Below are 25,779 nucleotides of genomic sequence, written 5' to 3' on the forward strand. Positions count from 1 at the left end.
AGGCTTAAGCCTGAATTAAAGAAAGTCTGTTTTAAAAATCTGAATATACTTCCACCATTAACTTTGCTACACTTGTTCAAAAGCACAAAACTGAGTGTTTGCAAACAGTGTTTACCAAGTATTCGGTTTGCCAAAACTCTTCAGAGGTTAATTTATTATTTTAAGTAGAAAGTAATAGGCAGGCATTCTATGTACTCTATCTGATGAATAATCCCATCAGAACAACTGCATGTCTGGTCGCTAGATCACAGCTGACCTCTGAAACAGTCCCACCTGTGACCTGCAGAGAACAGATTCCAAGCTGTAGTCTTTTGAGGACCAAGTCAAAATGAGCACCCCCATGAAATCATCAAGCTCTATCCACGTTTCCATGTTTTAGTCTGTTTCAGAACATACCCTGTTGCAAAACTTACCTAACGTGTAGTCCTTAACGATGAATAAATACATTTCATTTTTAATTGCTTAATATGACACAGACACCCTTGCATATTTATAGGGAGACTTTGTCCCCTGGAGAAACAAGTAGTTCTGTAAAGTTACAACTTCTCCCGCACAGGTTTATGGCACTTGGGATAAGTTTGTGGGGCAAGCATTCATCTACTCGGTTCTCTGCTAATGCTAACTCCTGACTTTCCCACGACACAAAAGGAGAGAAACGGTATGTTCATTTTCAAACTGCTTCTCTGACTGACACAGAGTGCAAGCGGGGTGGGTCACTGTGTTCGTGATGTTCATCTACAGATGAGGGAAGTTGGAGCTGAGCACAACTGAAGTCATACTTTACTGTGGGCAGTCTAAAACTTAAAGCTTTCTATTTGTTAAAAGATATCTTTTTTTTCATTTTTCATTTTTTGAGGGAAGGTAGTTTTATTTATTTATTTGTCTGTTTGTTTTTGAAGGAGTTACTGGGGATTAAACTAGGGACCTCACGCATGCTAAGCATACGCTTTACCACTGAGCTAAATCTTTCCCCCTTTAAAACTTAAAGACTTCGAGTACTCTGCGTTAAGAGAATTGACCACTTCTGCATTTTTCATGCATTCATCTTAATATTGTTTTCTGTACAGACTACATTAAAAAAAAAAAAGGCATAGAGGATGACTTCTATTATACAGACCCAGAAAATGTGGTTTGCAAATACGAAGCAAATTGCCAAAGGTCACCAAGCCGGTGGAAGGCCAGGCTGGGAATCAAACTAAAAGGTTTGAATGTGAAGCTCAAATTGTTGTTGCTTCCACTGATGTAAAAAAAATAAAAGGAAAAACCGAGAGAACGGTGTTTTCCCAAGGACAGAAGACAAAAACGTCCAGCCCAGCCAACCATCCAACGATCTGTGATGTTTAGCATCACGTGACAGGACCCTTACTTCACATACATACACGCCAAGGAACTCAACTAATATACTTGATCAAATTTACAAGTTAATGTTGGCAATAACAATCACAGCCACATTTCTGGATGCCTCTTTTCATTTTCTTAATGGCCTTCATGTATAGTTTTACTTTTCACGTTACCCAGTGAGTTTCAGACGCCCATTTTTATTTTCATAACTGAGCAGACTCAAGTTCTCTCTGAGCTGCTGAGACTTGCCTGAAGTTAGGGGAAACCTTATCCAGAAGGTGGCTGCTCAGTCCTTCAAGTGCCCTTCCAAATACAAAACACTATACAGAGTTTTAAAAAAAAAAAAAAACTAATCCCATGTTGCTAATTCTCTTGTTTATAATGGCAAAAGTAAAAGTTTTACAAAATTGAAGTAGAAAAGGATGATCCTTTGAAAAATATAGTATGGATTTATGCTGTATTGATATTTTCTTCCAGTAAGCCTTAGAATAAATGTTAAGAAGCAGAGAGCAAGCAAGCTATTTCTCCAGGAGCTCTGACTCTGCTCAGAAGGAAAAAAGGATTCACTGCAAGCCAAGAGGTAAGTTACAGTGGGCTTCATTTTAATATGCCTATCAACCCTTAGAAAGAAATCAGAATACAGATTTTACTTTGACTTAATCAATAAGATATGAATTCACTGAAACCATAATTTATGGAGAAAGGACTATCCCAAAGGGACACATTTTCAGGAAAATCCCCAGAAGATGAAGTTGCTTCAAGGGACAAAATGCAATCAACAAAGCTTTCTGCTTAGAGGGGACCTGGGTCTCCAGGAGAAAAATCACTCGGGGCAATTACTCTGCGTCAAACCACCTGTGAATATCACCGGTTAGTCTGTTTTAAAAGGAAAATGACGATGCTGTGAACAGAGTAGTTCATTTCTGAAAAGAGACCCGGCAGCTTAACTCAGACTGTTCTCAGGAATGTGAGTATTCAAAGGGAGGAAAGGATCAAAGAGACAGTGCATTTCTCCAGACTAAACGACCCAGGAGGCATCTTAATTTCTTTGAGGTCAGTTAAATAAATCGATTACTTTTTATTACAGGCCAAAATTTTATTTGTTGCACTAAAGAAATCTCATGCAGTAAAGGGTACCAGAATTATCCAATTAATGAGAGTTAACATTCATTGAGCCTCTACCACACAGTACAGGAACCGTGTTAAGTTTTTATATCAATTATCTCATTCAAGCTCTCAGTAACCTCACTACAAGAATCACCTCTTCACGAGCAAAGAAACCGAGAGACTTCCGTTAGAAGTTTAAAAAAAAAAAGTTTAGAACCCAGGAGGTCTGACTCTCAGCCACTATGAAATGTTGGCTCTTGCAGCATTTTTGTTTTACATTAAGATTACCTCTTATAAGGAAATGTCTAAAATCTGAAACAGAATTAATGGCTGTGGGATGTGTGGGCTCCAATAGGGAGCCAGTTCCAAAAGAAGAAAATAATGATTAAAGAGAATTTAAAAGAGTACTAATTTGTTATAACATGATCTACGTGAACTGCTCAGAAATGCAAACGTTCACTTTTTTTGAAACTGGCATTTGTTTTCAACTTTGGGAAATCTGCTTGGCAACAGATTTACTCTTAAATCCTAAGTAAAACTTTCCTCTCTTATATCCAAGAAGATTCACGAAATGCTAATCTGAATGTATTTATTAAAAGACTCCAAGTATGAATTTTCAAACCCATCAACTTGAAGTTTCCCTTGCAAGCGGTATCTTTATTCTCCATCCTTCCTAGGGTCTTCTCCTCAGTCACTCCAGCTAGATTTATATTTTGTAAACAACTGAGTTAGTCTATGCACTTTAACAGGGACAATATTCTCTAACTATTGAAAAATGTTTATCCTCTCAAATCATATTACATAAATACCTGTGAGCATTTAATACCATGGATTCATAGATGAGTGACTACGTGTATATGGGCATCATCCCGCACATCAGATATAAAATATGTGGGGAGGAAACTGACAGATTGCTCCGTATTTGTATTTTTAACAGAAGATGAAACAAAATGGAAAAAAAAAAAAGAAACCTGAAAGTATTTGTGTTCATTTTTGTTTTAATTTCTCAGTTGCTCAATGTTCCGTACCCCTCTGTTTAGATCCTGGAGTCTCTTAATTCCTGAGCCTATCAGAATCCAAACTTGAAAAGAGGAAAACCAGGGAGCTGATGGGAGGCACTACCCGTGATAACAGAGCCTGCCACTGTAACAGCAACATCCAGTCTGCACCAACTCACAGGGGCTTGTTTAAAGCGCACAGCAGCCTACTTTTCCCCTCCCACCTCTCACAGAAGGGAAGACTGCTCATCATGGCAGAAGCCCACCTACTCAAACGGGAGGTTAATTATTACTACATAATTAACCTCGCAAGAAAATTAAGATTAATGAAGCGGTGCTTACTCAGTGATTATCAGCTCCTCCTGAACCACCATAGAAATATCTGTTTACCACCAGCACCTCCCCGTATACTGATAATGGAGTCTGTAAATTACTGCAACAGGAAATGAACTGGATGAACATGCATAAATCATAGCTTATGTATCTAGGGGGAAAAAAGCATGTAATAAAGAAGGAAGAAAAGAAGAGAAGGGAAGGAAGAAATAAGAGAAGGAAGGATGAAGGGCAGGGAACAAGACAGGTTTTTACCTTTCAGCAAGAACCACCGTGCCACAATTAATGTTTTCTACTTACTTCTGTGACCATTGTGACTCAGCAAAAGACCACCACGCCCTCTCTAATCGGGGTGAGTTTGAAAACTCAAAAACTCAGATCAGATTTTTTTTTTTCTAAAAACCCAGTAATTTTAAACCTATGTCAAAAGGATGTCCTTTGTACTATAAACATACAATTATTGTAGGTATATTAATGTTTGTTTTAATTAGACTAAAACAATTAAATATTGATAAGTAATACCAAAAATGGACTCCAGAGGGTTGCTAGCAATAAATTCAAGTACAGCTACCCCAGAATACATCGTGGAATATGCAGGTCAGTTTCTCCCAACCAAAAACATCATAGTCCTGTATGGCCACCACATCATTACAGCTGAATCACAGAGCACATCACCTTTAGCACAATCAATGGCACTGCAACTCAATCTTCCCTCACAGGACATTGTATCAGTCAGAATATGCCAGGTTAGGCTGCAGTAACAAAGGCAACCCCAAATCCCCCATGTCTCAAAAGAGGAAAAGTCCTGCCTGGTTCAGTCTTCAGGACCACCACAGATCAGCAAGGGAAGTGGGGAGGGGGACCTTCTCATTTCAGACATTCAAGGACTCAGATGGACAGAGGAGGCCCTTCTAAGCACAGGTCTCCCTGCCAGAAGTAAAGGCACCTTGGTGGCCTTACTCCAAGGTCTTCACTTGGTGGTCTCACTCCAATGAAGTGATCCAGCTCAGAAGTGAGGAATGCCACCTTTGCTCACGGCTCATTGGCCAGAGCCAGTCACATGACCCCATCCAACCACAAATGGTCCAGGAAAAGAATTCCTACTTGTGCCCAGGCTGGTAGAAGGCTGGAACTACGTGAAGAGCATTAATTACACCTCAGTTACCCACTCCTATCTATGCAATGGCCCTGCTAATCAGCTTTCCCTTGCTGTTTTAATAACCTGTCTTCGGCTGTGGATATCCATTATGTGTGAGCAATCGAAGGAACTCAAAATAATTCTTATGCCCTTATCAGTGAAAATAATCAATCAGTAATAAGAATAGTAAAGAGTTTTATTTGAGCCAAACTGAGGACTGTATCCCGGAAGCCAGCTTCCCCAATTACTCGGAGAAGCTGCTCTGGAGAAGCAGGGTTTCCAGCATAGCTTTTACTTTTTTTTATATCTTGTCATCTTGTCATAACAAAGAACATTAAACAAGTCAGGGTTATATTTCTTCAAGTTTAAAAAATAATCAAAAAAAACCACCACACACAAAACAGCCCAGCACATACACGTACAGCATGTACAACGTGGCCTTTGCACCTGGCACGGGTGTCTTATCACCAAGTAAGGACCAGCGCTGGCATCCCGGGAAGAGGGACATTTAAATCTTTATTCCTAACATGGACAGTCTTTACTTCTGGCCAGTGTGCCCTCTTCTTTAATAATTAAAGCAGATGTACAATGTATGTTTGATACGTCACAGGCCATTTTAGTGAGCTCATGCGTAAGCCATAAGGACTTCCCTATATCCCATTTCATTTATCACCCTGATAAGTCTAGTTTATTGTAAGAAATTTGACAGTTTGCAACTGAACTACTTGGGGATTAACCAAACAGAGTGACTACCACACAGACAGACTCCACTGACAGAGATTTCAAGTGAGGGCTTTACTATTTATCAAGTAAACTTAAAGAGCCAGAAGGATTCTAAAGAATGTTCATATTTCTCTGGGTAAACCAGGATGTGAGCCAGAGACATGACTGAAATAAGCAAATTTGCAGATTCGGGAACCCTGGGTGGAAGAAGTTTAGAATCCAGATAAAAGGATGGAGAATTGGGCTGTTTGTCCTGAGACCCCACATGGAGCCATGGGATGAGCTGGCAGACCCGGAGCGAAGTGCTCACATCACAGGCACAAGGGATAGGTCATGAGCGGGTCTCATTCCACAGGAGTGATGCTGGGGTGGGAGAGGGGGCTGCACCTCTGGAGACCAGTTAGGCAGGGCTCTGGGCCTTCTGCCCACTTCCACCAAAGCAGCTCTATTTTTAAAAATCTTTTTTGTATGTTGGTTTTTATTTAGAAAAAAAGGTTCCATGGCTAAAGGGGGGAAAAAAAGCTGTATTAATTCACAGCCCACGTGTACTTATTTCTTCTGCCTTAATCAGTTCTGGCTGGTCAGTGGATCACCCTCTAGAATGCTTCCAAATTCCTCTTGCTCTGTCATTGTGGTTTCTGTGGCCTCAGGATGCAGGGACCAGAGGCAAGTATATGTAGTATTTATGATTGCCTAGAACTCGTTTATGACTTTCGTAACCAACTGAACACCAAAGTACAGTCATCAGAAAATTCCAGGGAAATCACTAAACAAAAAGAAGCCATACATCGTTAAGAGAACAGATTTTTAATATATTAGAAACTAAGGTATTAAAATGTTCTGTACAGTGCAAACAGAACAACAGGGTTTCGTGGCTATTTACTTCATCGTATTTGGAAGTAAAAGCCTACTGAAGGACTGCACTTGGTTAATTTCTCAGGCACCACTTAAAAAATATACATTGTCTGCCCTCTAAGTTACAAAAACCAAGGCCAGCCAAAGAGAGCTGACCACAGGCTGACTTTTCTGTAAAGGAAGCTGACCTCTCTGGGAAGCCAAAATAAACTGAAATTTCTCAGTCTACGCTGCAGAAGCAGATCTTTGAAAGTCTGCCAGATTTATGTGGAAAGATTATATAAAGCAACCAGATTCTCTGTCTTCCCAAGGTGCCCTCTTTTCCACATTACAATTCTTATGAGGAGCCAGCATTAGAAGACATATTTCCAAAAGCAAACACTATATAATGAATATTTGTTATGTATCATCTATCCAGAAAGACCATAAAGCTAGATGCCTACAGAATGTCAGAAAAAAAATTTAGCCCTTTTTTTTGGGCGGAGGGGGGGCAGGAGGAATTACTTCTCTTTTTCCATCTTAGGACCCTTCCTTGACATGAACGGGAACCAGCAGCTTAACACAGAGCAGGAGTTAAAAATTGTAATTTTCTTTATGAAATCATAAGTGCAACCTTAGCTGCCTTGATTTCTTCTTTGCAATGAAAAAAGAAAAAAAGAAAAAATTGCTTTGTGCGAGGTGTGAGTTTTGGGTTTTGCTTTTGGGGTTTTTGTTTTGTTTTGTTTTGTTTTGTTTGCTTTGAGAGGGTTAGTGAAATCAACAGGCAAAATGAAACAGATTAGTAACTGAAATTCTGTTTTTGTTTTGTATTTCCATTATTATAATGACATAAAATTAGATCGAAATATTAATCTGTCAAGATTTTTTGTTTTTTATATGCAAGCCTTGAAATCATCAACTCACACAAGTTTCTTTGAATATCCAGGCCAATTCAAATGTTCCCTGGTCACAACACTGAAAAATTGTGTATAAGATGTATCTGAATGGATACATGTTCCGTGATTTTAAAACAAGCTAAATAATCACCAAACCAACAGGTAAGTATAGGAAAACCTCTGAAGGAGGGCCCAGACTCCATGAAGCTATGAAGATGAACATGTGTTGAGGCTGAGCTAGAATTCAGTGTAAAAAAATCACTTCAACTGAGCTTAAAAGAATGGCCAAATGATTTTCACTTTCATTAAGTCAATTCTTTAAATTATCATTCTTATTTATTTCTTTGTTTAATAGGCTGTTCTCTATGCCCACCTGGAAAAGGGCCAATTGTTATATAAGATCTTTAGCACATTAAAAGGAAGGATCAAACATTTTAAATGCTGGTTTTAGACCAATCTCATAAGTAATCAGAAGTCACCTCACCAATAAGATCATGCACTCCTGTACCCGTCAGGGTCCCAGCAAGAAACTGACCATGTCCCCAAGGAAGGTAGTTTGAGAAGAGAGTAAGGTGAGGATAGTGCTTGGAGAAACTAAGGAGACAGAGTAGGCTCCTGGGGCTAGAAGCAGCAGGAAGGCCTCCCGAGTTACAGGAGAGAGTGGGTTTCCAGAGTGCCAAGGGCAAGTCCATCCCGCAGAAGCTGTGACCTTCGGCACAGGGAGGAGACCCTGACCTCCCTGTCTCCCACCGGCAACAGTATTTCTCAACGCATCAAACGATAACTAAAAAAAGATGACATGTCATTTCTCCAAAATACAGACTTCCCTTGAAAATGATAATGAAGTGAAAATCCAAGATGGAGCTTGCTAAATGACCTTCCTAAATCGAGACTCTGGACTTGAAACACACTGCTCTTTAAATTTAATGAACTTGGACTGAAAATCAATAGTTTTTTTGAGACCTACATCACATTTGTTTAAATAATACATACCAAATAGAACAAAAATCTAATGAATGAAAGCCTGGATTTTTAGAGACTATATTAAATATTTTAGCAAAGTATACTCTGGTTATTGTCCTGGCTGGACACCAGGTAGCTTTTTTCTTTTTTTTCTTTTTTTTTTTGATTAGGTCTCTCCAGCTGTCCTAAATGACTGTCTTTCTTTTACGTTATAGAAGTGGTATTAAATATAAACTCCAAGGAGACGTATGTTCAGCTGAAATAATGTTCCCATGATACATTTGCAGAATGGGATTCCTTTAACCAGGTAAGATTTGGACTCAATAATGCCTAAAGCCCCTTATAAACTGAGAATTTGTGATTCAGATTCAAGTGCTCCAGAAATAGAAAACCCACAGCTCTGAAATTCTATAGTTTTTCATTTGAACCAATTATCAGTTACCTCACACAGTTACTGCCCCAGTAAAACAGCACATGCCGCAGACCTTTGCAAACCAGAAAGCACTTGCTCAACATTAGGGTTCATTGTATTTTTTTAATTTATAAAATGCTTATTAAAACACTTCTTCATTTACTTAGGGGTGATATGTAAATGAAGCTTCTCTTTAAAAACAGTTTATTGGAGAACAAATTATCCCTCTTTAGATATACAAGTAGAGAAATTATTTTTTTTAATTATCAAATCTTTAAAAATTATTTTAAAACAGGAACACCGGTTGAAGTGTCATGAAATAAATACTCTACACCACTCACCCAGTATGAATTACCCAGGAAAGCATGTATTTCTGTGACATTTCTATCACCTCCAACATATCTATCACCTCCAACATATCTATTGCTAAAAAGAAATTCCCCAAGGTAACCATCCCTGGTTGGTTCCACAACTGTTTCAATGCTTTTAATTACCTCTAAGTGAATGTAAATTACGTTCTTCCGCAGTAATCTGGTCCCATCAAGGTATCAATGTCTTTTCCATGCATATATTTGTTCTGTTTCCCCCAAGCAACTCTCAGTCCCCAAAGAAACTTGTTATCTAGAAGAAATAATCTGAGAATAGAACATCCGAGATGGGGTTGGCAGGTAAATTACTTCACTTAACATGGCAGAAACCAAACAACAACCACTTTGCCTTCATGTTTTGTAACACATTCCAAGCATAATAAATGTGTGATAAGGGGTTGATTATGGGGAAAACGTCAGCAAACATGTCAGATTTCAGAAAAGACTCCTACTCATGCAATTATTTTAGAGAAACAGCCACACACTAATGTATTTACCATGCATTTGTTACTTGTGCAAATCAGAAATACATTATTTACTGACCCGTAACAGATAAGCTAGGTCAAAATTCCTGACTGACAGTTGAAAGATAACTGAACATAGGGCATTTAGCATTTTATGGAGGCCTACAGACGGCACTTTGTAATTTTGCTTTAAGAAAATATCAGATTGTTCGAATGAGTATTAACTAATTTTTAAATTTTCTTTTCAATACCTGAATATGTAAGCCTTTGGAGGAATCTTGGGGCTCTCTGGTCGATAATAACTGGTGAAAAACATCCCAAAAAAGTCTTACTTTTTTCCAAATGGTTTACTATACGCTTAATATCTGAAGATAATTCCTTTTCAAAATAGATCTCAAAACATGACAACTTTGCATAAGGCAGCAAAGATTAAGATCCTTAGAAGCTGCTTAATTTACATTTCAATTTTGCAGACTACCAGCAATGATATCCGAAGGACAGCCTCCCAGGCGGAGGATGACTCACACACCACCAGCTCCATCTATTTGATGTGTTGGCCATGCCTCCACCAACACAAAGGTATTAGATGCCTTTCTTTATATAATACAAAACACACACACATTCAAGATGATCAGTGATCCTTTGTAAAATGCCCTAAAGTCTTAAACAAGTTGAAATAATTAACCTACAATGTACTTCGTTATTTATTATCAATTCTCTATCACTTCTAGTCAGAAGATAAGAATGAAAAAGAGGTTTCAAAAACTGAATTAAAGGCCTAATGCAACTTGAGCTAAGCTGACTGAGTCTGCAGCCTCATTTAATACAACACTCTGCTACAGTAGACTGATGAGTTAAGCTCAGGAAAGCTCAGTCCCTTGTCAAAGATGCAACGAGGTGGCTGAGTCACTCCCAGGACCCAAGTGTTTCTTACACCAAAACATATCTTTCATTTCAGTGAAGTGACACTCTTAGAGAAATTGAATACCCCTCTTATTTTTATTAGCTAATTGAATTGGTAAGACATTTCCACAGGGCTGACAGGAACTAAAATATTCCAAGCCATTAATTTTATTAGCTCCTTCCTTCCTTCCTTCCTTCCTTCCTTCCTTCCTTCCTTCCTTCCTTCCTTCCTTCCTCCTTCCCTCCCTTCCTTCCTTCATTTCTTTTTTCTTTTTCTTTCTCTTTCCTTCCTTCCTTTCTTTCCTTCTTCTCTTTCTTTTCTTTCTTCTTTCTTTTCTTTCTTCCTTCCTCCTTTCTTTCCTTCCTTCCTTCTTTCCTCCTTTCTTTCTTTCTTATCTTTCCTTTTTTTTTTTTTACTACATAATGTCATATCCTATTCTCCTGAGGAATAAGCATTACTAACAATCTGAGAAGGTAAGTCACGACTCAGTAGAACACAGCTCTGAGGTGAAGGAGCAGATTCAAACTCAGCTCTCTGTGTTTGGGGTCCTTAGCCCACCTCATGAAGTTTCAAAAAAGTAAAAAAAGTTTCTTTTACTTGTTTTTGTTTGGGTTTTTTTTGTTTGTTTTTATTTTTATCATTATTTATTTAATTATTTATTTTACCGAAGTCTAGTCAGTTTACAATGTTGCATCAATTTCTCGTGTACAGCGCAATGTTTCAGTTATACACATACATACATATATATTGAATGAACACTGATTTCAGATCCAAGGGCCGGATCGCTTTTATATGTAATATACATCAAATTGACTCTAAAGAATACTGTATTTTATAAAAGGATTCAGTTTAACAATAAAATCACTTCTTTCAGAAAATGAAGTAAGTAAAGGAATGCATGAAGCAAGATTCAAAGTAAACTTTACATCTCAAGTTTGAAGACAACTAGTCTTCAGTGCATTTATCTAAGGTAACAGTAAAACCTGTTGAAATGTGCATTTCAGCACACGTGTGCATGTGTGACACATGTGCGTACACAAACATGTTCTTGTTAATATTTAAACCTGCTGTCTACCCAAAAAATATTGCCATCCAATGGAGTTTTGTTTCTGTTAGTACTATGTATATATGAGCTACTTCCTAAATTGTTTCACAAAATTCTACAATTGTCAAAGTAAAAATTAGGGCATGTTACTTGAGCAGGCCTACAACTTTAGTATTCTACTACAACAATATTTATAGATCATTTCCTATATTTATAGATCATAACCTGGAGTGAACAACAGAAGTGCGGAACTTGACAGGCAAATACTCATTTCCTCTTTCTTGAAAAGTGTTTGCATACGTGTGTCTTCACACTGTGGAAGAAAGGACTGGGGAAATGTCACTTCTGTAGAAGTAACACTAGAGCCAGAAGAGAGAAACGTAGGCGGAAACAAACATAATAAAACAAGTAGAAATCGGCAAATTTTCTTACCACTTTTTTTGTAGATAGCCATGTATAGAAAGTTATATTCAACATTAATTATTAAAATAAAAAATATGGAATTAAGACTATTTCTCAATGATTCCATTCTTCTTGTTCTTTTAAAAATGTTATTAAACATTAACCATTGAGATTCAGAGCTGGTATAAATAATACATTAATGGAACTGGAAATGTTATAGATGGTAGCCATCTTCCCCTAGAAAAAGAGACAGGAACGGAGGCTGCTTTCCAACAATGAGTCATTTTTATTCTTGTGATTGCAATCAATTTATTGCTACCTTTCCTGTTGAGATTTTTGTTTTGTTTTGTTCACTTAACATTCATTTCAACAAATATTTCTGAAGCTCTGTTTAGACTGTGCTGGACAATTAGAAGACCAAGTCTGTATACTTGAATAACTCACAAGTCCAGTGGAGGGAGATGGAAACGTAAGTGGAAAATACACTGCAATATGATAAATGCTAGAACAGAAGTACAGTGTGTGCAAAGGGCCATGGGTCCAGCCAAGGGGTAGGGCAAACTGTCAGGCTCTGTGTCTTCAAGGAACAGCAGACTCAGTGTATCTTTCTACAATCTAACAGAGAGTGTGGAATCATGTTTTGTAAATATTTTTGTAAATATATTTTATAAAAATACAGATTTTATAGATATTACTTATGAAACAGACTCAGATATAGAAAACTAACTTATGGTTACCAAAGGGGAAAAGGGGTTGGGGATACACTGGGAGTTTGGGATTAACAGATATGCACTGATGTATATAAAACAGATAAACAACAAGGACCTACTGTATGGCACCAGAAACTATATTCAATATCTTGTAGTAACCCAATATGGCAAAGAATTGGAAAAAGAATATATATATATATCTAGTCATATATATATATATGAATCACTATGCTGTGCACCAGAAACTAACACAACATTGTAGATCAACTATTCTTCAATGAAGAAAAAAGGGTGTGCGATCACGGCATTTGCAAAGGAAATAAGATCAAAGAAGGGCAAAGAGGAAGGTGAAAGGGGCCTGAAATACTAAAGAGGGTAAAAAAAGCAAAGGTAGAAAGAATTAAAAACACTTAAAACTAAGAGACACACAAATTGCTCTAGATCTGTGCCTAAAAGGGCAAACACACTCACAAACACAGGCGAGATTTCACACAGGCACTTGGTGAGACTTCCCTTGGGTGGTTGATTATCAAGAATCAGCAGAGGCAGAATGAAAAGACAAGTAAGTGTGTGTGTTCAGATTTCCTGGAATTATACAGGGATCCCAACCTCCCTTCACATAAGTAGCGCCATTGATGTAAGTAGCAAACAAAGGTTCCATTAAGGCTTATTATGTGACTTAAATACTCTGGTGTGGATGTTTTCTGTCCAAGCTGTTTTAATTACTTATTTTAAGTGAAGTAGTAAGAAATAAGATCATAGTTCACCTTTTATATTTGAGCTATATTCAGAATCATCTTTGGTAAAAGAGTCCTACAAGACACAATAAAGAATTATGAATAAATGTCGCTCTCTCCCCAAACTTATATCTGAAAACCAAGTAAACAGCAATGTTATTTGAGTTTTCTTTTAAAAGCAGTTATATGCACTGTAGGTAGACAATTTTTTTTATTTAGTAACTCCCTGAAATAAGATATCATTATTTTTAAAAGGCTTCATTTTGTTGATTTACTTCGTTTTCAAGTTTTCACATAAAAATTGGAGAATGACAACTAAGTTTCTATACTCACATAGCCCCTCAAATATGACCTTAAATAAGAAGAGACTTAAATGTACTCAAATTTAACACTTTAAGGAACATCTTTCACTAATTTACTTTTAAAATGTATTCAAGGTAACATTGGTAATTGTTGGTGTTGTCACTTCAGTGACAGTCTTCTTGCTATTTTCTGGCAATGAAATTCTTAAGTACCTGAATGTATCATTAAATTAAAAATCGTAGTAGAAATCCTATCTCAAAGTTGACATCACACTCCTAAGAGCCTATGATTTTCTCAAATATTAACTAAATATGATAATACCAATGGACACATTCAACATGTTCAACATTTGGTATACCTCCAGCATCACTATTAGCATCACATAAAACAATTCTGGGTCTGCATCTACTGAGCCTAACTTCTCTTCTGTCAAATCTGTGCCACCTCTATGATGTAATAAATGTGGAAAATATTTCTACTCAGGGCTTCTGAGTCAGTACTTACTACAGTGAATAAAGTGGGAGTCAAATCATCTTGCATGTATTCCCCGATGACTTAGAGAACAGTTTATTTTTTCACAAAAAAATAGAAACCATAAATTAATATAAAATAGAAGTGGAATTTTTAAAACTCCATTTTAGAAGCTAGGATTCCATGTTACCAAATAAAATGAAGCTCTTTTGGAATAAAATTAGATGGGAGAAGCACAAATGTATGCAATTATTAACTTCAAGCCTTGTGAATATCATTATGTGGCAGTTTATTTGCAATAGCATTAAATAATTCTTTCATAAGATTTTACATGTCGTTTATATCAAATATTCAAGATTTAATGTACTTTGCATAAATTTGACTGAATTAAGAGTCTGCAGATTCTCACATTGCTTTCCTACAATTCAGTATAGTTTCAAACATCTTCTTTGAATAAGGTAAGGCGTGCTATATACATACTTTATAAGAATTACTTACAGATGCATCAGCTACCATTATGTCATCACGATTACTCTTACCTTTCTGACTCATAATACCTAAACAATTACAGAGCACAAATTTATACTACAGAGAACACAGGCTGTGCAATTTTACTGATGTAGCCTATATTCTTCCCCTTTTACATAAACTTTTCCTCTTCAGTTCTATTAATGTGTTAATCTTAATACAAACGTTTAATTGTCTATGGAGGTATTTCTCATTTTGCCAGCTAATTAGCCAAAAGAAACGTATGTTCTCCCACACGACTTAAACATCTAACGTCTAAAATCACTCTTATGTTTAGTCATTCACTAGAACGAATGGCCATTTCATCCAACTTCTATAAGTCCCAGCACTGTCTTAACTCACACTGCGCAATCATAACCAGCAAAATCTTTGAAAATCGTATTTCATGTGCTCACAACAGCGTTGTTTTTGTCACTTGCTACCATTCACAAAAAAAAAAAAAGCTTGTCAAATTGGATTCTCTTTCCACTGTCATCAGCAGTCAGGTTGAAGATAAAAATCTTAAGCATTGAAGACAGAGATTTTCCGAATTTCATTAAAACAACAACAAAACAAACAAACAAAAACTAGTTCCTCGTGTTAATTGTCTTATTAGCCAGCCTGTAGCATCACACTTTCCTTGGGTACTGTAGCTTCTTATTCTAGGGGACACTAATTGGTTTTAAATGGTGTTAAATACCATCCTTGCAGTGGCAAGTGCTTCTCTGGGATTTTTACTCTAGAAAAGAACTCCTGTAATTTAAAACCACTTTGCTTTCCTCAGTCACAGCTATTAGTGAAACACTGACCTGTAGAAATCGTAAAGGTTTTTCACCCTTCTCTCAATGGCATTAGTCTGTCTGCATTTATCTTCCAACACTTCTTTTCCCCCTGTGCCTTTGCACTTCCTTAATTCCCATCCCCCCCAAATGCTTTCAGCAGAGAAATCACTGCTTTTCGCTCGTTAAGCCCTTCTCTCTCTCTCTTTCTCTCCCCCCACCCCCCACCCTTTACAAAACCTTGGCTACCCTTAAAGAAGATTCTCCAACAACGTGTCAATTTTATAATGGCCACAAAGACAACTTCTGTTGGCGGAGGGGGAGGAAAGAGGGACTGGAGCTTGGCTGTCCCTTTCCACAGACAAGGATCTTTGTGGCGATCAGAAAACATTTCCTGCATGAAAAAATCAACGCACTCTTTGGCTGCAGCGTTGGGGAGCAAGAGCGAGTATGCACCAGCCGTGCCCTCAAACGAACAGAACACATGCCCTAACCTTCCAAACAGGAAAGTCGTTTTCTTAGAATCTGACAGCTTTCTTGCATCATTAAACATAACCCACTGTCTCAAATCCCCTGGCAGCTCCCCCGCGAGGGGCTGGGTGAAAGCTATTAATCACTCCTGTACCTTCTCTTTTTGCCCTGCATTTCCCTTGCCCTGGATTTCCATTTAGCTCACCCCTGACAGTCTCCCTCTCCTCCTCCTGTACACCAACAAGGGACCGAGAAGATGGGGCAAAAGGCACGCCCAGGGGACATCAGGTCTGGCAGCATCCGCCTGTTTCGCTTCCGCCCTCCTCTCGCCCCCACGTGACTTCACAGCCCAGGGGACCAGAGTTTGCGCCCCCAGCGGGGTTCCCTGGACAGAATAGCCAGCAGGCGGGCTCCTCCTCGCGCAAAGCATCCGAAACAAAACCCGGGCCTGTGGGGGAGGGGCACCCTTGTCTTCAGGGGTCAGTAAGTCATTTGGCCTCACAGGCGCGCTCCGGACTGTGCGTCACCTTTGAGTCGCGATGCCCCAAGTTCAAACCTGGAAAGAGGTCACGGATGAGAGGGTGGGCGGGCGAGGGGAAAGGAGAGGGCAAACGAAAGGGACTTTTTCTGAGCAGGAGAGAAGTCGGCAAATGCATTCACGGTTGTCTGTGTATGTGTGTGTGTGTGTGTGTGTGTGTCCGTCCGCCTGCCTCCCCAGGGGCTGCGGCCTAATAAAGCACTCTTCCCCCAGCCCCTCCCTCCTCCCCGACCTCCAGCGCAAACTGGCTCCGTGATTTTACATCTCTTTTTCTCTGAATATTCCGCTGGCACCTCGGGGGCCTGTTGCGGAGAGCTATCCCGTCCTCACCGCCCCATCTCTACAATCTTGAAACGTAAAACTAAGCTTAAGGGACCTGAAGCAGTGACGACCACAAACCACACGAATCCAAAGGTGAGAGGGCAAAGGAGCAAAGATTACGCGTTGCCACACAGCACATCTTGGCTCCATCCCTCCCCCCAGCCCCCTCTCCGCCGGCGCTTACCTTCTTTGGGCGGTCGCTTGGCCTCCCTGGTAAGATTGCAGACCTGGGTGGTTTGCAGCTCTTGGGTCAAGCAGCCCTCGGTCTGCTCATTCAGGGGTAACACCACGTTATTTAACAAAACCAGCGACTGGTCGTCGAGCCCCCACTCTCCCAAATGCTGAGGACAGGTGCATTTTGTATACATGATCCCGCAGGACTCGGTTCTCCCATTTTCTGATTTTAAGCAGCTCTCCAACCAAGTGCATAAGACATGGCAACCGAACTGGCTCGGGCTCACCTTGTTCAATACCAGAAACTCAAAAAACGATTTCTGATCTTCTTCCCCTTTTTTCTGTAATCCAGGGAAGTCGGTTGGAAAGACCCGACGTATTTGAATAAAATTTTTATCATACTGTAGAAAAACGAAAGCATTCTTGGATTCGCAGAGTTGCATTATCGAGTGATTCTTTCTTAAAAGATCCTTTATTTTTTCATGAGAAAAATGATCAAACTGATAAGCCAGGAGGGAAAAGTTAGAGCAGCTAAGGTCCTTTTTGGAAAATTTCAGGTAAATGCTATATTTGGTTGGATCTGGATTTTCCAGCGTCCAAGTGCAGTTTGTAAAGTTTTTGGGAAACATTTCACTTACAGAATACGATCCATAAATAACTCCCTTCACCAAAGTTGAACACCAGAAGTCTTGGGCAGCATTAAATCCAAACATAACCAGGAGATAGGTGGAAAATATATAAATCAGCAGGTTACGAACAGCCTTCATCCTATGTCATTTGGCCTGTAAAAATGGCAATGAAAGTAAAATGCAAGTAGGAGTCTATGAGCATTGAAAAAAAGAAACTGCTTCCAATAGTACAGCCAGCTGTTTTCAAGATTTCAGTTTAAAAAAAGAAAAAAACCCTTTTTAAAAGAAGGGCAGGTGATCTTTATTTTGTAACGCAGAGAATTATCTGTTGCTGTGTGAACAGCGCCCTCACGTGGTCGTTCACAATGGCCAAATTCTCTACATGCATTTAAAAAATAATATTCAATAGATTATTAATAGGAATGCTCTTAACTTCTCTACCAGAATTTCCTTCAAGCGCACTATGATTCTACTGAAAGAAGAGGAAAAATAATTTTTTAAAGTATAATAGCCTAAATGTTAATTTTTTGAAATGTTGTTAACAACCTGTACCACCTTTTCTTTCCCTCAGCCGTCTGCCTGCAGTAAACATCACCACACAAAATCTAATCTGATAATCTGGGAACAGCTGTCATCATAATATTTCTTTGCTTTTAAACGTGAAAAGCCATTGTGATAAATGAGAGCCTCAGTGTTACAAGCAAAACTGATCATTTGTTGCAACTGGAACATCATCTCCCAAATGCTGCTACTAGTCTTTGCAGGGGCCACATTGTGAACTAACGGGAAATTCCTGTGCAGAAACACAGGTATTCACGTGGATGAACAGAATCTTTAAACCATCATCCAAGGAAGGGCAGATACATAGGGAAGACTTGTTTTTGGACATTATCACTGAGAACCAGGATTTAAAACAGCCATTTCAATGTGACATGCCCTTTTGAGATACATAAAGTGGATCACTGTATTAGTATCTGTATCCAAAGGCCATGTCAGTGAAAAAATCCCAGAACCACAGGAACTGAGCTGGTTGCAGTCTTTTATTTTTTTTTTAATTAGGGCTATTTTATCAAGATTTCCCTACTGTAATTTAAGATTTGCACATAGTAGATAAAAGACATTAGCATTGTCTTTCCTAGCAGATTTCAATTGTCAAATTAATTGATCTCCATCCAACCCCAGCTCCAAAGCTCCTCTTTTTTACTTTCCTTTTTTTTTTTAAACCTTGCCTTGCATAATACAGTAACCCTTGGTTATATTTACCTCTGTAAGTTGTTATCCAAAAGTAACTTGAATATTTTTCAGCTTTAACCTTTAAGAAGTTATTTCTTAGAACAAATGACACTGCTTTTTTGTTTGTTTGTTTGTTTGTTTAGCCTTTGAGCTGGGAAAAGTGATGCCAAGTTAATTTTAAAAGTCTTTAGGCTGCAGTCTCTTCCACTGTTCTGTAAACAGAGACAGACATACAGACATACATAGATAGTTAAGAGTTTTCATGTCTTTGCCTGGGTCCTCTCTGAACCAAAGGATAAAACCCTTCTTCATTGCATAACACACACCAACGCATGCACACAAAATTCAGTGACTGAAGTCCCTGAAGATAGATCTGCATTCCCCAGACCATACTTCAAATTCTATGCCTTGATATAAGCAAAAACAGCCCCAACTCTAAATCTCTGTATAGCAGCAGTTTAAAATAACATCAGAATTGCTGGGACTATCAAAACAGTGTTCTCTGAGTCAACCACGCAGCTCCATGAATAATGCATTTTTCTTCTTGAGAAAATAAAGCCAATGAACATTTAGAGGTTAAAAATTGGGAAAGTTAGAGGAAATTCTGGAAATAATTCCCTCTTTTTTTTTTTTTTTTTTTTTTGCTGTAGCACTTTGCAGGCAATGCAGGTCTGCGCAGTGTTCTTCAGGATAGAGTGTAGGCGTTGAGAGCCAATGTGACAATAAGTGTCTAAATTAGGAATTCCACCCATGAAAGGGGGCTTCATTTTAGAATCGGTAACTCAAAAAGAGGTCGTATCGCTTTGCCTAGTGAAATCCAGTACTTTTGCTTCCATTTCTTTGCCAGTGCAACGTCTGCATTGCTGTGCTCATCAAGGATTAGAAAGAGTGAGGAAATGGCTCTGATCGCACTTTCGAGCCTGGTCAAGAAAGCCCCCTCCACAGGAGGCGCTTTATTTGAGTCATTCGGCCTCAGTGTACGGAGTCTCCTTATTTGATTATTCTAAATAATCAAAAATGAAGCACTGAACTCTGTCGCCACTCGCCTCCCACCGCCCCCACCCCGCTCCAGCCCCCGATTGCAGGGCCGGTTCAAACAATTGTATTTCTCTCTTTAAGAAAGAAAGAATGGGGTGGGGAGACGTGCCTAAGGGCCGGCCACCCAGGTTTCAAGGATGCTGCATTTATTTATTTATTTGTCTCCTGCTGCGAAGCAAACCGGCGTTTAGTTTAGATCTGCTCCAAATTGATTTTCTGGGTGACACTTTAGTTTAGTCGAACATAGACGGCGCCATCACTCCACTGATTTTTTCCCCAATAGCAGACCCACTGCCTCCCCTCGTCTTAACTTCCTTTTAACCTACAATTTCCCCCCATAAAATTACCCCCACCACGCACAACCATCAGATTTTCTAGGTCTCCCTGCCTCTTCCTTCCGACCCCGCACATCTCCTGCAAACCCGACTTCTCTAACTTTTCAACTGCGGCGTTTAAGTAAACGCAGACAGTCGGGTTTGCTCGCAGCCCCTCCGTCAGCCAGGGACAGCCTTGTCTTGGCTGGTCCTCCCTCCGCAAACACCCAGCGGAAAGCTCCTCGGTGACGACCCTGGCACAGGGAAGGTGACCCCTGGACCCCCTTCCTTACCTTCCACTCCGAAAGCTCAGGGAGGCTCTTGCTCTAAGACACCAGCACAGGCACGCGTCCCAGCAACAGTGACGGAGAGACTCCCCTTCGGTCCCAAGCACCGTTGCCCATTTTCCCCGGCTGAGCTTCAAAAATCAGGATTTATTATTTTTTTAACGCACACATAAGAGAGGCAAAAGATGGGGGGAGGGAATCAAAGAGGGGGGTGGGAGAAAAAAAGCCCCCAGGATCCCCGAGCCTACGCCGTATCCAACTGAATCCAACCTCCAACCGAGAGGCGGCGGCGGGGTGGGGGGGCGGGGGGAAGCCCCCAAGACAGACACCAAGAAAACAAAAAAATGCAAGTGGTTTAAAAGCAAGGATTTGTTTGACCAAATCTCCCCCCTCAACAAACCGATCAGCCAAGAAGCAAAGAAAGCGCTGAGACGAGAAGCGGCCGGCGGCGGCGGCGGCAGCTAAGGCAGATTTGTAGGGGCGGTGGGTTTATTACGAGAGTATTCGTGGTCGGATCGGAAGGCTCAAGCTTTTGCTTTCTCCTCTTTCCGCTCTCCTCCCTCCTCCTCCTCCTCCTCCCCCCCGCAGGTACTGATGGACGGACGGCGACTAAGCAGAGGGGGGGAAAATCCTTGGCTGGTGATGTCGGAAAGCTGTTTGAATGCCCAGCGAGGAGGGAGGCGCGGGAGGGAGCGAGATAGTAAAGCTCTGTCTCGGGTGTGCGCGCCGGTGCGCGGCGCTCGCTCTCCCTGGGCGCACGAGGGAGGGGGCGCGTCCCCGAGGCGCGCGCGCGCCGCCGCCGCCGTCCCGCGTGCTCGTGGGCGCGCGCGTCCCTCGCCGGCACCAGCGCGGTGCGCCCGGCGGTCGCCCGGGGCTCCCTGCGCGCACGCGGCGCCTCCCCGGAGCTCTGCGGGGCGCGGGGCGCGGGCGCGGGCGGGGGCGCGGAGGGAGGCGGGAGGGGCCCCGCCTGCTCCAGCCCCGGGCCGCGGTGCGCCTCCACGTCACCGCTACTCAAAACCGAGCACGTCCCCGGAGCGGTATTCTCCGCGTCTGGGAGGTCTCTGCATCCTCCGTTCCCACCGCTGGGGCTGGCGGCGCCCCACTCACTGTAAGAGAAACTCCCTGGGAGGGAGGCTAGGGGGGCGCGGAGTGCGGGGAGGCGACTCCGGGGGCCGGGAAGTAAATAGTGGACTTGATCGTCTTTCTCTCTCTTTTCAGCGCGGACCTGTCGCAGCCGAAGAGCTGTCATCTCCGCCCCGGGATTCAGAGGGGATGGCTCGCCCACCGCGGAGGGGGCACGTCGCAGCTCCCGAACTGCTGGTGTTCCCGGGTGGAACAACACTAGTTTTTCTCAGCGAGGCTGCAATTAGCATCTTGTTCTGGCTGATACAGGCTTTGTCAGGACCGCGGTGCGGCGACCGAGGTTGGGCATCCGCGTTGGTTTCTGCATGGCAATGGGATCGTGGTTGTGGGGTCTAAACTTTTGTTTTCTTAATGTCTCAGATTCTTTTCAAGTTTCCCTAGTAACAGGTTTGGGGAGGGGGTGGGTGGGAAGGAAGGAGGGGAGCGGGGGGTGGGGGGGAAGCCATCAGATTCTCGCTTTAGCCGGGAGAAGAGGGATGAATTTCCACCGCTCCCCACCTTAATTTCCTTGCCTCCGGGACAGTTGGCCGACAAGTATTTGATGAACTAGCTTCCAATTCGTGCTGCAAAAGGTCATTCGCCTACCGATTGTGTCTCTGCTTGTAAATGCATTTGGTGGGTTTGCAAAACAGGTGCTAAAACAGTGCGGTGATCTGGTGGGAGGAGACTGTAATGGGTAATTCATCTGAAGTGTCGAGTCTTCTAAGGGGAAGTTGCTTGAGCGGTAGGTGAAGTTGAATAAAGCAATTTTCCATCATTTTTCTCTCCCTACTTTTTCTGCATTTTTTTCTTCCTCTTGTCCCTCACCCCTGGGGCGACTGGATAGCCAAGAACGTCATTTTAAAAAGAGGATTATAGTGAACACAGGAAGGTGCCAGTGATCTTTTATTCACAGGAGTTGTTTGAAATATTAAAATTGGCCCTTTACTGCTTAATACATATGAATAGGGTGACCCTCTTCAAGGCCTCTTCTGGGACAAGTGTTCAGAATAACACTCTGTAAGGGAAACAGTTAATCATTCTCCAGCCAGCAGGCTTCACCATGTTCCAGGAAAATTCACTGCTGAGAGAGCTGCCTGGGTGGCGGTTTGGTTTTGTGTCATTTTTGGTTCATTACAGTATTTGTTTTTTACTCATTTAAGAGAATGTGGAAGGAAAATAAGGTTTATATCCAGGGCATAACCCAAAACATTGTGTCTTTAGCAAACACATTTTCTCTGAAAAACAAACTACATTCAGCAATACATATTTCGTTTATTTCAACTTCTACTGAAATTGAGATTATGCCATTTGCGAGACATTTTGGTCAGTTCTGCTATTTTGCTAGGAGCAAAGATAAAGAGACTAATGACGTGCAAAAAAAAAAGGAGAAAAGGAGAATGTTTTGCATGATTTGTACATAAAAAGGAAACAGTGTGAGGTTTAGCTATACTTTCATTCTGCATCCAATGATTTCTCACGTTATCTTGGAACACCGATTGAGATGTTTCTTTAAAAACTGTGTGTGTCTCATGGCATAATGACATAAGAATAGCAGCCAAAAGGGACAATTTAAAAAGCCTTAATCAGGCAAGGAAAGGAGCACTCTCTCCCATTTATACTGAAGTGGAACACAGGACTGGATTAAGGAGAAAGCCACCCTTAATAAAGCACTTCACCCTTCACTCTGTTTTCCATAACCTTCATAAATTGCAGGTTACTGAGCCGGCCTGTTGGTGGTCCTGCTGAGGTATATTTATAGCAGATGATTTGTGGATGATAAATATGCCCAGCAAGACACGGGCTCCAGTCATCCCAGGCTGGTCTGACTTCCTCCAGGAGTCAGAATCAGGAATCACAAAAAGAACCTTCCATGGAGAATCTGGTCTCTGGACCCTGACAGCAGCACAATTCCAGGGCAAACCAAGGGAGAACCACCCTAATAAGGTCTGCACGGTGTTCCACGTGATAGCACCACTGACACATTGACCTGCCAACAAAAGGAGTTCAACAGTTGACTTGCTGTAGGCAGGCTCTCTGCCCTTTCTACTGATATTGGTCTGTGTTATGCTCTAATGCATTTAAAATTACCATTTCAAATTATAATCATCAGCCTTCCTTGGCCTCTTTCACAAGTCCCTGTATGTATCTATATGTATGAAAACACATATACACACATATACACATGATAAATACATATGTACGTCCATGCACATGTTATATGTAGTATGCATACACACAGCTATAAATATATAATACGTACAAGTGTATTTCAGTTGTTACACATAGATTTGTTTGGGAGGATGTTTTCTCTACATTGCTTTATATTTATTTCTCTTTGATAAATTATTCTAACCCCCAAATGGCCAGATTACCTGTATAAACTAATTTTCCTTTCGACAGTTTCCTTGCCAACTTTCAAAAGGACTATTGAGAAATCAGTGTTAACGCATCAAAATATAGTGTGGTATTTTCAGTTTGCCCAGGTTTGTCAAGTTAAAGTCTTTACAGTTTGTTTCTCTAATTTTTTATACATTTTTGTTAAGAGTACTTCAGAAAAATGAGATTTCTAAGTGTAATTTATCTCTCGCTTTTTCTTCTATTGCTTTTTTTTTTCTTACTACGTTTTGGTCCTACTACATCTGAAAATTACCCCATCCTCCAGGATCATGGTTTAAAAGTCAGTATCAGCTACACAATTCTCAGCCTCAAAGAATAAAAATATGTTTACTCAGTTTTCTTAAGTGTTTTCTCTCCTCATCCCACTCTCTCATCATCTTTCTGATATTCCTATATTACCACATTCTAAATTTTATAACTTTTCTTCTTAAGGCGTTCAGAAGCACTAGTAAGTCTGTTGAGTATTCCTTGTTCAATATGCTCTAATTTTTCAATACTTAATGTCTCCAATATACACTAAAAAAGATCGGAAACCACTAACTCCTTCTAAATATGGAATTTAAATGAAATTATGGCATTTAAATTAATGTAATAACATCAGAGATACAAACCTTTACCTTATTTATGATAATCAACTAATGCTTATATATATTCTATGTTAATGAAGCAAACTGTTTCATGATCAAGTTATGAGTACTTACCTTATGCTTAAAATTAGCACATTTATTATGAACTGAAACAACAGCTTGTCTTTCTCCTCATCCTCCTCCCCTTCTTCTTCCTTATTACTATTATTAAATATTGGAGTCTTTCAGGAACTTAGCTGATTCTTTTCAGTCTCTAAAAACAAATTGGCCGTTTTCACTGGGACATCCCAGAATAGAAAGTACATGAGAAAAGTACTAGAAAGCAAAAGACAGAGTAGAGTAAGGGAGATGTGATATGGTGGTTATCCTGGCTTGGTTAGGCCACACTTGCCCCATGCCAGGCACAGCCTGAGTTCCTTTTAGTTGGAAGAACGGATCTACATCACGTTTCCATTTCTGTGTTTATGTCCCTCTATGGTGACACAAGTACAAAACTGGTAAAAAAAGAAAAAAAAATTTGGCTATCAATTTCCAAGGCTCCATTTGAGATTCAGGAAATGCCATAGGTAGGTAAGACCCAATGTCACCCTCGTGTGCTGTCAAAGCATCTTGAAAAACATGAACTTTAATAGCTCAAAATATAGGTTGGCAATTAAACAGGAATTCACTCCCAGATCCTTCGCTTGTCAGCTATTTTGTCTGCCTACATTTTTGCATGAGTTACTGTATTTGTGCCACTATCTTTTATCCACAGAACTTCAAGTGAAGTAAAAACCAAGAGTCTTCACATTTTCCCCTGAATCTGACACTGTTTACATACCTGGTCATGGACAAGATGCTGTGGACTTCAGTTTCCTCAAAGAAAAGGGTTTGAGTAAATAATTTCTAAGCGTTTTCCTGCTATCTTCTAACTAAAAGAAGGCATCTCACAAGAAATGGAAGCAATGAGAAAAGTGCAACGAAGTCCAGCCTACGAAGAATGACGGAGGTTCCCCTCAAACACTGGAAACAGCTTTACTCTACGTAATTTTGAAAGCCTCCATTGTTTTTCCTCGCCCTGATCATTTTTTTTCCTGAGATTGAGTTCCCACCCTACCAGTCATGACAATGGGAACTACAGCTGTGAGGACCAGCATGTCTGGCCTTAATCAACACTGGAGACTGAGGTCTATTAATCACCCATTATTTCTGAATTCCTGTACTTTTCCAGTCCTATTCCTGGCCAGTCCT

The 25,779-nt window shown here is 40.5% G+C and overlaps 3 protein-coding genes across 3 annotated transcripts in view; 1 reads left to right on the top strand and 2 right to left on the bottom strand.

The window, feature by feature from the left end:
- ADGRB3 (adhesion G protein-coupled receptor B3) overlaps window positions 1-20,496 on the bottom strand; it is a 684,888-nt gene extending 664,392 nt beyond the window's left edge. The window contains exons 1-3 of the mRNA XM_072965499.1: window positions 20,447-20,496; window positions 18,832-19,013; window positions 16,950-17,721 (exon numbers count right to left, since the gene is read on the bottom strand). Coding sequence (XP_072821600.1) covers window positions 16,950-17,706 — 757 coding nt within the window. The 5' untranslated portion in view covers window positions 17,707-17,721; window positions 18,832-19,013; window positions 20,447-20,496. The remainder of the gene's footprint in view (window positions 1-16,949; window positions 17,722-18,831; window positions 19,014-20,446) is intronic.
- LOC140697633 (uncharacterized) lies at window positions 20,480-20,557 on the bottom strand. Its single transcript, XM_072965501.1, has one exon. It carries the CDS (start codon window positions 20,555-20,557, stop codon window positions 20,480-20,482), a length of 78 nt encoding a protein of 25 aa, XP_072821602.1.
- A 544-nt stretch (window positions 20,558-21,101) lies between these two features.
- On the top strand, window positions 21,102-21,965 carry LOC140697934 (uncharacterized). Its single transcript, XM_072966350.1, has 2 exons — window positions 21,102-21,548; window positions 21,659-21,965. Exons 1-2 carry the CDS (start codon window positions 21,102-21,104, stop codon window positions 21,917-21,919), a joined length of 708 nt encoding a protein of 235 aa, XP_072822451.1. The 3' UTR covers window positions 21,920-21,965.
- Window positions 21,966-25,779: the final 3,814 nt, after the last annotated feature.

The sequence above is a fragment of the Vicugna pacos genome, chromosome 8 (genome assembly GCF_048564905.1).
Source record: "Vicugna pacos chromosome 8, VicPac4, whole genome shotgun sequence".
NCBI lineage: Eukaryota > Metazoa > Chordata > Mammalia > Artiodactyla > Camelidae > Vicugna > Vicugna pacos.